The following is a 12,415-nucleotide window of genomic DNA, read 5'->3' on the forward strand; positions in this document are numbered from 1 at the left end:
TTTTATGAATAAGTTCCAAATGTAAAATGTATTTTTTAAAAGTACCAAGATCGAGTTTGCACTCGGAACAAAGCATTTTATGAATTTATTTAACTTTTTTCGAATGATAGGCGTAGTTGACGCCACAGAGTATTCTCTACAAGACAAACTTAGAACAAATCACGTCAATTGTAGATGGTGCAAATACCTTACACAATGAAATACTTTTTAAGTGGGTACATAAGACCAAAGAAATTTCTATACCTTAGTATATTTTTACATTTCAAGAACTTTTATAAAAAACGAAGACCAAATTTTACACATCTAAGTTTAAAACGTCAACTATATACGGTGGTACTGTATCATACGCTGTATGGATTTGATACACTTTTTTTGAATAATTATGTGGAGGTGCTCACACACTTGGGGATACTTGGCGTGGAAAACGTGATAAATCTTAAACAATAAGTCGAACGCCTTTGCAGCTGAATGCACGTGGTATTTGATATCATCAATAACGATGTATATCTGGGCGAAGTTTTGTAGCGGTCCTTGTATGAGCACGAAGGGTTGAACGGTATCCTTCCGGGCTGCAGCCTTAGCTTTCTGGGCTGCGATTACGCTGTCGATATCTCCGGCGTCCTGCATTAAAAACATAATTTAAAAGTAATGCCATAGTTCCCAGGAATATCCCACTGCTCAGCAGAGGCTCCACTACAAAAGTAGAAGATTCCTTTTAAGAGACAGAGACTTAGTCAGATAGAAAATGGAATTTTAATGTACACAAAGTTTTTTGATTTTTCCCTTAATTGTAATTTTCATTCAAAAGTATTTCATTCAAGAAGTAAGAAGTAACGAATTCTAAAAATGTTAAGTAAAATGTAACTTCATTATGGTGGCTCTTTGGCAACTTTGCATGCCTTACAGTTTACATACGTAATAATGATTATCATAAAAATTGAGTGGGAAAAATTAAATGGAACATATTTACCAAAAATAATTCAATTTAGCATAATTACATATTTTGAAAACTTATCAATTGTGATTGTGGATATATTTTATATACGTATGCTAAAAAATAAATAATGCTAGAAACATTATTTTGCAATAAAACTAAATGAAATATATTGAACTCGCTTGACTCGAAGAGTAAAATAGTAAAACATTAACTGAACAATTACACAACTTTTATAGGTAATAATATAAATGTATATTAATAATAAAATAAAGAGAATAAAACTTAAATTTTGATTGGATGCATACAATACTTACATCTATCTGAACTAATAAGCCCTGGATTGATTCAGTGGTTGAGAACTTGACTTTCCTAGATTTTCGGCCTTTGGGTGGTATTAAAAAACCTAGCAGGTAAATCTGCACCGGAATTTTTTTGTCTGAAATAAAAGAAATATATATGAAAATTACACATATTTTATAAAATGATCAAGTATGAATGCATCTACTAAACTATGACGATGATATACCGATATGGACACTATAAAAACTTATAAACTATACTCGCATTATACGAGTGGAAAACAGTCAAGATTTGGGTACTTACAAGTCTTACAACACATTCTATAGGTAAACAAGTAGGTACTTACCATCGTCAATGATATTCCCTAATCCTTCAATTAATGCTTTTGCATTATCATTTGTCACGACACTTTCTCTAAGCTTCAAAAGTTTCGAGAAAAATAGTTCCCAGTTTTTAAAGAAGTTAAGCGACTTCTCTTTAAACTGTTTCTCAAAATCCAAAAGTATCTGTAACAATAACAAAACAGTGACAGTATTAATTATTATATCACTATCCCACGCGGAACTGCCGCAAGCATCGTGGGCACCTTTGGGCAAGGAAGGAAGCGGGATATTTGTATACGTTTTACTTTTTAAGTTAAATTTATGTATAAGTAAGTAGTTTAGGTTCTAGGAATATTATAAAGGTCAAAAGTACTCGAAACCGACGAGCGCGCGTGTATGAGAAACGTAATTGAATGTGTGTGAAGCGAAAGTGCTTTGTCAGGATCGTAGTAAATGGAAATCCGTGATCTCTGCCTACCCCTCTGGAAAACAGGCGTGATTGTATGTATGTATGTATGAATATTACTTAATTCAGTTTTTGTTTTGGATTATTAATTATACAGGGTATATTTTGATAGCGGGTCAGTAAGCCATGAGATCCCGTGGTCCTTGGCGAAAATGGTCTAAGGAGAATTTCCCTCGATTTCGAATTGATGCAAATTGGCATTTACAGATTTTGGAAAAAAAACCATATAGGGTGCGAGAAGAGGGGCATTTTTGACAAACATTTTTTCTGACGCCAATCGATCTAATTCTTATCCAGGATCAAAAGCTTGTAAGGGACTGAAAAAAATCCGGCTAGAAAAGTCACAAATCGCGAAGAACTTTTCCCATACCATTTTTATGAATATAAAAAAAATTACATGCTGATTTTTTGATGCCAATCGATTCTATTCCTATTCAGTATCGATAGTTTCTTAGGGCTCAACTTGCGATAATGTACTTAAGAGCCACAAATTAAAGAAAACTTTTTCTACTTATTCACCATAGTAAAATGTATTGGTTTATGGCTTTTTGGTACATTACCGTAAGTTGACCCGTTAGAAACTATTAATACTATTAAGAATGGAATCGATTGGCATCAAAAAATCACCGTGTAATTTTTTTTTTATAATATTTATTATTTATACAAATTGTATGGGAAGAGTTTTTCGCGATTTGTGACTTTTCTAGACGGAAATATTTTTTGGTCCCATACAAGCTTTTGAAAGTTTCTCAAAAATGACCTTTTTCTCGCACCCTGTATGTTTTTTCCAAAATCTGTAAACACTATTTCCATCAATTTGAAATCGAGGGATAGTCTCCTTAGATAGCAATAGCACCACGGGATCTGATAGTTGCCCTCACTGACCCGCTGTCAAAATGCACCCTGTATATTAAGTAATGTATATTTCATCTGAAACAGAGTTACATATGAATACACAGTTATCATTCCAAATGATTTCCCACCTGATCAGTATGGGAAATGTGGGAATTATAAGACACTTTGATTGATGATTTGAAGTGTTCTAAAGGAAATATGGCATTTATCTTGATATTATTTTTTATGTATTTAGTGTAGTAAGTCATACTCGTAGGTTACAGAATTCATTTTAGTATAACATGGCCAGTAATAGAAATCTTATACTAAAATCAATTCTATTTATATAATATGTATATAATTTATTATTAATATAAGGTGGCTAGTTATTTTATTAGGAATGTCTTACCAGAGTATCTGCTTTGCCGTCTTTTAAAATGGCCCAGGTTTCGAGAAAATCATGTACAGTTTCAAATTTTTGTTTGTGTCTTAATTCAAAGGTGTTATTCCACCTTTCACAAACTTGGTCCCATGGCTCATTGTTATGTTTCAGCCAAATAGCGTCGTCATTTGAGGCAGTCTCTGAAATAAAACAAATAAAAAACCGGCCGAAAGCGTATCGGGCCACGCTCAGTGTAGGGTTCCGTAGTTCTGTATTTTTCTCAAAAACTACTGAACCTATCAAGTTCAAAACAATTTTCCTAGAAAGTCTTTATAAAGTTCTACTTTTGTGATCTTTTTCATATTTTTTTAAACATAATGTTCAAAAGTTAGAGGGGGAGGGGACACAGTTTTTTTTTTCCTTTAGGAGCGATTATTTCCGAAAATATTAATATTATCAAAAAACTATTGGAGTACCTAAACCCTTATTCATTTTTAAATACCTATCCTACAATATATCACACGTTGGGGTTCGAATGAAAAAAAAAACCAGTCCCCACTTTACATGCAGGGGGGTGGTACCCTAATAAAACATTTTTTTCACCACACCAAATGGTAAAGGCTTACTTTGCTATTCGAAAACAGATAGCAAAATTGCATTTTATTCACAAGAGTGCAAAGTAATTTCAAACAAATTATAACTTTATGTCTTAAGCTGGCTGGTAGAATTTACCAAATGATGATTTTGAATCATAAATATTGAATAGATTGATGGATTTGATTTAGTTTGATGTTTTATAGTCAGTATTTTGTTCGTGTTGGTGTGGTGAAAAATTTTGTGTTTCACTCGGTGGCAAAGTTTGTTTAACCTTCGTGCCTTGAAACCCTCGCAACGCTCAAGATTCCACTTTTTGAACCACTCGCTACGCTCGCGGTTCAATATTGGAATCTTTCGCTTGCTCGGATATCAATATTGGCACGTGCGGTTAAACAACTTTGCCCCCTTGTAAAACAAATAACTATTTCCACTTTGTCGGCGTGATTGATATACATACATATTGGTACCAAATTTCAGCTTTCTAGTGCTAACGGTCACTGAGATTATCCGCGGACGGATAGTTGACTACGGAACCCTAAAATTGTATCGAAACCATACTTTGTGAAAATCTAAAGGAAGAAAGACAACAGACAGACAAGAGTTAATTTCGCATTTATATTACCTATTAGTACGGAATAAGTATAGATTTTACCTTGATTATTTTCCACAGACTCTACATCTGTATCCGAATCCTTATTAGAGCAAGTGGATTTAATGCTCCTGCGCTTTGCTCCTGATATGTACAGGAGATTTCGAACCTTGTCCACTAATTTGCCTTTAGCGGGCACATATTTTCTTGAAGCAGATTTGCATGTTGGCACAGCTTTCATATAGTAGATATATATACTTTCAGTTGGGAAAAGAGAAACAATTTTTGCAGCTAGCAAATTGAACTCTTCTGGTTTGATGTTGCTGAGAAAAAAATATTTTGGATAATCTTCATTCATATTTAAGTAGGTATTAATACTAATTATAGAAACCAGACAGAAAACCATCACAACCACCCTTGACGTAAATGCATAATTTTGCTACCCGTGAAAGAATATTTAACTCGAAAGAATATTTAACTTGCACTAGGCGTCAATCCATCTGGATTGACATGCAAGTACAGTCACCTGTAACCTATAATATGTAATATCTTACGCAACGAAGGCTGCAAAAATATCTGCCACTAGTACCTTATTTGTGATATAATACATCAAATTGCCTTATGAGACATTGTAAGAGCGTATCAGATATTTTTGAGGCCTTCATTGTGTAAGATATTATCGCAGGTGACTGTACCAAGCCTGAAACTACTGCTGTCTGGTCTCCTACAATCCATGAGCTAAGTACTTGAGCGGCATATATATATAAGCTTATATTACACTAATCTACATTGGATACTACTACATGATGATTACTGTATATATAATTTCTACAGGTAACTATACTACTATAGCTACTTAACCTACTACTAAGGTATAGGATAAATTACTTGTGGTATCCTAGAAGTAACAAAATAAAATAAATAACAAAATAAGTATTTAGCTGCTCTGGCTAAGAACTTAACTTATGGCAAATGTAATTCAGGCAAACATTAGATAACCTATGCCTATGACCACATGTAATAAACCCCTTGTCAAAAATATCTATCTGCCTACATAAAAAACTAACACTACATCAGTTCTACAACGGGCAAACATAATTATAAGTGGTTCAATAATTACTTGTTAACAATAAATGTGTAGTGATATTTCACCAAAACATCAACAATGATGTTTCTTTTTGCGAGTTCAATTGTTTGTATTTTTGATAATAATTTAGAACACTATTTCCTTGTGGAGTAGATTGGAGGATAGTCTTCAAATCAAATTCTGGCAGTGAAAGCCTACTAGGTATATTTAAGTAGGAATCCAAATCCAATGTAATGTCTGTTAGAATAACTGACTCGTCTTGATCAATTTGCATCACTTCTGGATAGTTTGCTTTAATAACCATTAAATCTGCATTGAAGGAAGATGCAGTTTCAGTATCAGTAACTGAGTCTAAGTAATCTTGTAGTTTACTTTTTAGTTTTATTCGGTGCCCAATGTGTGGGCAAAGCTCTTTCAAGTAAGTATCATTTGAAACCAAATATTTGAACTGTTCCTTGCTTATATCATTTTCTGTAAAAAAAATTAACTTAAATAATTGCATATTTGATAGCTATCGAGGACCTCTCCTATGTATATTTAAATGGGAAATGAACGAAACATGCATCAAAAAAGAATAAATATCTTAAGTGTTGTGGTCGAAGAGAGACTGAATCAAAGTCTTCCACTGCGACATGGTGACAAAATCTATTTGAAATTCAAAATACTTGACATAAAATAGAACTATAGAACAGGCTGCTACCCATCTACTCGTAGTTACCAACAATATGTGATATGTGAGCGGTTTATAGACTACTGATGATGATACTAATTATGTACCTACTAACAATCTGTCCTTAACCTTTAGTTTTATGGAAAGTTGAGCCTCTTGACAACTTAAATGATCAACTACACATTAAATTTGTTACACTTCAGAAGACAAATGAACATCTTGATCAACCCCGGAGATGTATGGCAGTTGCATCAAGCACAGTCATGTTATTTTGATTTAAACATTCACGATTTTCACACATTATTTGACCAAAATGGGACTTGATCGAGTATTAATATAACTTTTTTTATTTACATTGATGTGTCAAAATGCCCATTGTCTCGTTTTGATGAGATAATAAGTTTTTAATAGTTTAGTAACATACAAATATATCAAGCAAATGCATTGAATTACTATTTACTAACGTACATTTTACCTCAATGGATGTAGGTAATTTTGTTTAACCTAACATTTAACAAATATCTTGTACAGATGAGCCTCCAAAGTTTCGACCTAGCATATAATGAACCACTTCTCGCACTAGTGCGTAAAAAAAACACAATCTGTACTGAAAACTATTTTACCGCTCCCTGACCACTACCTTCTGATCTGCCAGCGATATACTAGAAAATTCACAACTTACTTTTGAAGTTCTCGACGACTTCTGACGGCACATCCCAGGATACCAATATGTTTTCTGTATCCTCTTCCATTATTTTAGTAGGTATACTTGCGATCGCGATCACTAAGTTAATTTTCAAATGAAACACTTTCACTGCAATGACAACGACGCAAAAAAGGAGCGAAAAGAAAAAGAACACACGAGCATCACATTCGGCCGTTAGCATTTGGTTTGTTGGATGACAACTTGAAAATGTTGCCAGTACCAGATTTTTATTTTACCCAATAAATACATCAGCCATAACAAGTAAGGCACTTACTTGTCATGTTAATAACCTAGATAATGTAACTACAGACGGTCAAGCAAATCATGAGAGTAAAAAATGGCGGCAAATTTGAATAATGTGCCCATACATTAATATCGTCCCATAGAAAATTTGAATTTTGCTCTCATAATATTTGCTTGACCGTCTATATTACAGTCGGGCAAAAAAAGTAGAAAATAATAGGGGCGCCACTGTCTATGTAAAACGTCTTGCATATTCCAACTATCTTTTGTATGAAAACAGTAAGTGGTGTAAAAATTAGTTCCATTTCTACTCTTTTTTGCCAAGCTGTAATATGGGAAAGAGTAGAGGCACGAAGTCTCTTTACGTCTTAATGTTATTGCACGGCGCGATACGTCGCACAGTGGATCAACATGTGATGCTTTTTTTGGATAAACTATTTTTAAAAATGCTATTCGACGGCAAATTATGTAAGAAATAAAAGTTGTCATGTAGTGTTTTTCAAAATAATGCGTATTTGAGGCAGGATATAATAAAATCTGTTTTTGTTTTGTATGAAACCAAAAAATAGGTACCTTATTTCAAGAAAACCTTGGGCGATCCCGCCTTCTAACCTTTTGTGCTTTATTTTCCTACTTGTCAAAAGTATAAAATCATGCAAGAGTTACCCCGGCAACAGTCTTAAAAATTCATAATCTTAAAAAAAATTGTATGCAAATTGACAGTTCAAACTAACACTGACAGATCTGTCAGTGTCAGTTTGCATACAATTTTTTTTTAAGATTATGAAAATTAAGACTCGTCTGTTGCCGGCCTTACTTCTGGAGGTGGCGTTTTTTTTTTAAGGAAGGCAAAGATCTTTGTGTTTTTGCAAATTTTTAAATGTACTGTACATATACATCAATAGTAATAAAGTGCAGGTACGACAAATGATCGACATTTCTATAAAAAAACGACATTTTTAACCTGTAAGCAAACTCCAAAAATATGTTTAATTTAGAAATATTACTTTTTATGAGTAAACATAACTTCATGATAGATAATCAGTATGTAATAAATAAATATTGGGGACACCTTACACAGATCAACTTAGCCCCAAACTAAGCAAAGCTTGTACTATGGATGCTAAGCGACGATATACATCCTAAAATAGATAAATACATACTTATATACATAGAAAAACATCCATGACTCAGGAACAAATTATCTGTGCTCATCACACAAATAAATGCCTTTACCGGGATTCGAACCCAGGACCGTGACTTAGCAGGCAAGGTCAGTACCGACTGAGCCAGACCGGTCGTGTGTGTGTGATTGCACTTGTATGATTTGAAAGTTGAAACGTGTCTTTCTTGGTAGAGGTACATACCTATACTTAAAATTCAATGCGTTAAGGCTTAACTTTTTTATATCTAAATGTCAATTGTTCGTTGTATGGTTATTTTTCATACTCATGTTTTAAATTATGCGAAAAATACAATAAATTGTAGCAAATCGTGAGAGTAAAAAAACGCGCGAAATTCAATTTTTTCATGGGACGTTAAACCCGCGCCCATACATTTTTCAAATTTGCCACCATTTTTAGGGTTCCGTAGTCAACTAGGAACCCTTATAGTTTCGCCATGTCTGTCTGTCCGTCCGTCCGTCCGTCCGTCCGTCCGTTAGCACTAGAAAGCTGAAATTTGGTACCAATATATGTACCTATATCAGTCACTCCGACAAAGTGAAAAAATAAAAAGTGTAAAGTGGGGACTGATTTTTTTTTCATTCCAACCTCAACGTTATATTGTTGGATAGGTATTTAAAAATGAATAAGGGTTTACTAAAATTATTTTTTGATAATATTAATATTTTCGGAAATCTAACTCTAACTTTTGAACCATATGTTTAAAAAATCTGAAAAAAAATCACAAAAGTAGAACATTATAAAGACTTACTAGGAAAATTGTTTTGGACTTGATAGGTTCAGTAGTTTAGGAGAAAAATACGGAAAACTACGGACCCTACACTGAGCGGGGCCCGATATATACGCTTTTGGCCGATTTTTTACTCTCACGTTTTGCTTGACTGTCTAAACTAAACTAATAAATAAACGAGGTCAAACGTCTACCTATCTATACTAAAAAAAAAAAAAAAAAAAACATTTTTTCTTCATTTACATCTCGTTTGTCTCCTATCAAATAATAATAAATAAGAGCCCAAACGGTTAGAAGGCGGGATCGCCCAAGGTTTCCTTGAAATAAGATACCTACTTTTTGGTTTCATACAAAACAAAAACAGATTTTATTATATTTTGCCGCAAATACTACTATATTTTACTCTGGCCCAAATACGCATTATTTTGAAAAACGCTAAAGAAATTTTCGAAATTTATAAGTACCTATGCAAAACTAAGTAACAACACGCTAAGTAGCTCTATGCCTTTGTTCTTTTATAAAATGGTTTATTTTTCATGCCTTTTACAATTATTTCAAAAACATATCAAAAGCGTGGTATTGTGTGGAGATTGTTCGCTAAACCATTTTCCAAGATTATCGGGTAAAAAATGAATACAGCAACACTGCTCATAGCAAAAAATGCAATTTCTTGAGACAAGATTTGTAAATTTTGTTGCAAGAACTAGCAAGAAATAATATCTTGGAGCAATAATGCTTTTGTTTTCGAAGGTCTTGATTCAAGATTCAAAAATTTCGACTGTCTTGAGACAAAAACGAATTTTTCCGTAAGATAGGTACTAGGTACCTATACAATACAATTACATGCAATCAGATGCAGTATTTAATCCTAGCTATAGTTTGTACAATGCTTATAAGCCAATATTTAGGTATATAGATTGCGGTACCGGTACCCTCTTCAGTACCAGGACTAAAAATTCCGGTACCTGCGTGGTACCGGGAATTCCCGATACTTCGATTCTTTCCAGTACTAATTCTTTTTCCAGCAAACATTACTAAAACCCGTGACAAACGAATATTGTAATGTTTCGTCAATATTTGGAATTATTTGCTTCTTATCATACAAATGTATAGTCCTTAGTCATATTATATTATAATACATTCTTCATTGTTAATTTAACTGAATCTTGAGTGAAACTAGTAATATCTTCTACCGAGAAATATATTAGGTACTTACTTTTAGGATTTCTAATTCTTGATTGTTAATGTAACTGAATCTTGAATGAAACTAGTAATATCTTTCACCGAGAAATATATATTACTTGCTTTTAGATTGTCTTAATTTTTGATTGTTAATTTAAGTGAATCTTGAATAAAACTAGTAATATCTTCTACCGAGAAATATATTACTTGCTATTAGAATGTCTAAATTATTGGTTGTTAATTTAACTGAATCTTGAATGAAACTAGTAATATCTTCTACCGAGAAATATATTACTTGCTTTTAGATTGTCTTAATTCTTGATTGTCAATTTAACTGAATCTTGAATGAAACTAGTAATATCTTCTACCGAGAAACATATTACTTGCTTTTAGAATGTCTAAATTCTTGTTTGTTAATTTAATTGAATCTTGAATGAAACTAGTAATATCTTTTACCGAGAAATATATTACTTGCTTTTAGATTGTCTTAATTCTTGGTTGTTAATTTAACTGAATCTTGAATGAAACTAGTAATATCTTCTCCCGAGAAATATATTACTTGCTTTTAGATTGTCTTAATTCTTGATTGTTAATTTAACCGAATCTTGAATGAAACTAGTAATATCTTTTATCGAGAAATATATTATTTGCTTTAAGATTGTTTTAATTCTTGATTGTAAATTTAACTGGATCTTGAATGAAACAAGTAATATCTTTTACCAAGAAATATATTACTTGCTTTTAGATTGTTTCAATTCTTGATTGTTAATTTAGCTGAATCTTGAATGAAACTAGTAATATCTTCTACCGAGAATTATATTACTTGCTTTTAGATTGTTCTAATTCTTGATTATAAATTTAACTAGATCTTGAATGAAATTAGTAATATCTTTTACCAAGAAATATATTATTTGCTTTAAGAATGTCTAAATTCTTGGCTGAATATTTCAATAATTCTTGGGTGAACTAAATAATATCTCCTATCAAGTAACATATTACTTGCTTAAATACTTTTAAATTGTTCATTTGAGAATTGAATGTAATCTTGAGCCAAGTTTGACTCTACATCGGCACAAGAATTAATTCTTAAATCAAATCTGCTTAATCATTCTTAAGGTGAGAAATAAATTAGTTTCGATTTGAGATATAAATTTTGACTCAAATAATATTTGCTTTCATCCAAGATTTTCGATCTTGAATATGAAGAATTTTAATTTTTTGAAACGTTAGTGAGATTATCTTATTTCAAGATATATATATTTGAGTTCAAGAAATATTAGGTGAAACACATCTGGTTCTTGTTTCAAAAAACCATTTTTTTCTGTGTACTAAATCGTTATATGCCAGAAAACAATTTACAAACCAATCTGTTCATCTATATAATAGCATAAATAAAATTATTTCTATATACCCTTTGCATTTATACAATTGTAAAAAAGTTATACTTGAATGGATAAAAAAAATTGATTACGAGGAAACAGAAGCACTTCTACAAAAACAATAAATACAATTTAATTTAATTTAATTTAATTTGGTTAATATGTAGCAACCATACACACGCAAGACACGCATACACTCTTTACCAATAAATTTATTTTCATTTTCATTTCATTTTCATTTACAGTCCTCTCGAGTTGTTGCGCCCAAAAAGCGATACTTCCCAGCCCATTTTAAGGAACGTAAAGACAATATTTCATTGCATGTTTGAGAAAAATATATTTCTAAGAAGTCTACTGCTTTTCCCTATCCTGTGGCCGCGGCCATATAAAGACAAAGTTTCAGTTCATACGTTTAACTACTTATTGTCGACCGGCAGTTTGCAGGGTCCGATATTGGCGAAGTTACCGGGTTGTCCAGAGACCGGCGTGCTTAATAAACTGACCGGGAAACCCTTTGCATGCCTTCTATCGGCTTCTATTGAAATGTTTGTAGAAGTTTAGATTATAATATAATATATGTAGATTTGTGAATTAATTCTGCATTATAATGAGTTGAAAAGCGTATTTCTTTCGCTTTCTTCGGTTTAAGTCATAATAAGTATAATATTAAGCTGAGACCGACTTGACATACAAGTTAGAACGAAATAAGATATTACAATATTATGTCGTAAATTAATAATAATATATATATAATAAATCATTTATTTCGAGCAAGTTACACTGACAATATTTGTTAGTAAAAAAAA

General features: G+C 32.3%; 1 protein-coding gene across 1 annotated transcript; it reads right to left on the reverse strand.

Annotated features, from left to right (window-relative positions):
• Window positions 1–311: 311 nt before the first annotated feature.
• Window positions 312–7,261, reverse strand: LOC125242237. Its single transcript, XM_048150974.1, has 6 exons — window positions 6,868–7,261; window positions 4,492–4,751; window positions 3,270–3,442; window positions 1,584–1,743; window positions 1,252–1,373; window positions 312–621 (listed from the first exon to the last, which is right to left on the reverse strand). The coding sequence occupies exons 2-6, from the start codon at window positions 4,667–4,669 to the stop codon at window positions 322–324; spliced, it is 933 nt and encodes a 310-aa protein (XP_048006931.1). The 5' UTR covers window positions 4,670–4,751; window positions 6,868–7,261; the 3' UTR covers window positions 312–321.
• Window positions 7,262–12,415: the final 5,154 nt, after the last annotated feature.

Source organism: Leguminivora glycinivorella, chromosome 2, assembly GCF_023078275.1.
Source record: "Leguminivora glycinivorella isolate SPB_JAAS2020 chromosome 2, LegGlyc_1.1, whole genome shotgun sequence".
Taxonomy (NCBI): Eukaryota; Metazoa; Arthropoda; class Insecta; order Lepidoptera; family Tortricidae; genus Leguminivora; species Leguminivora glycinivorella.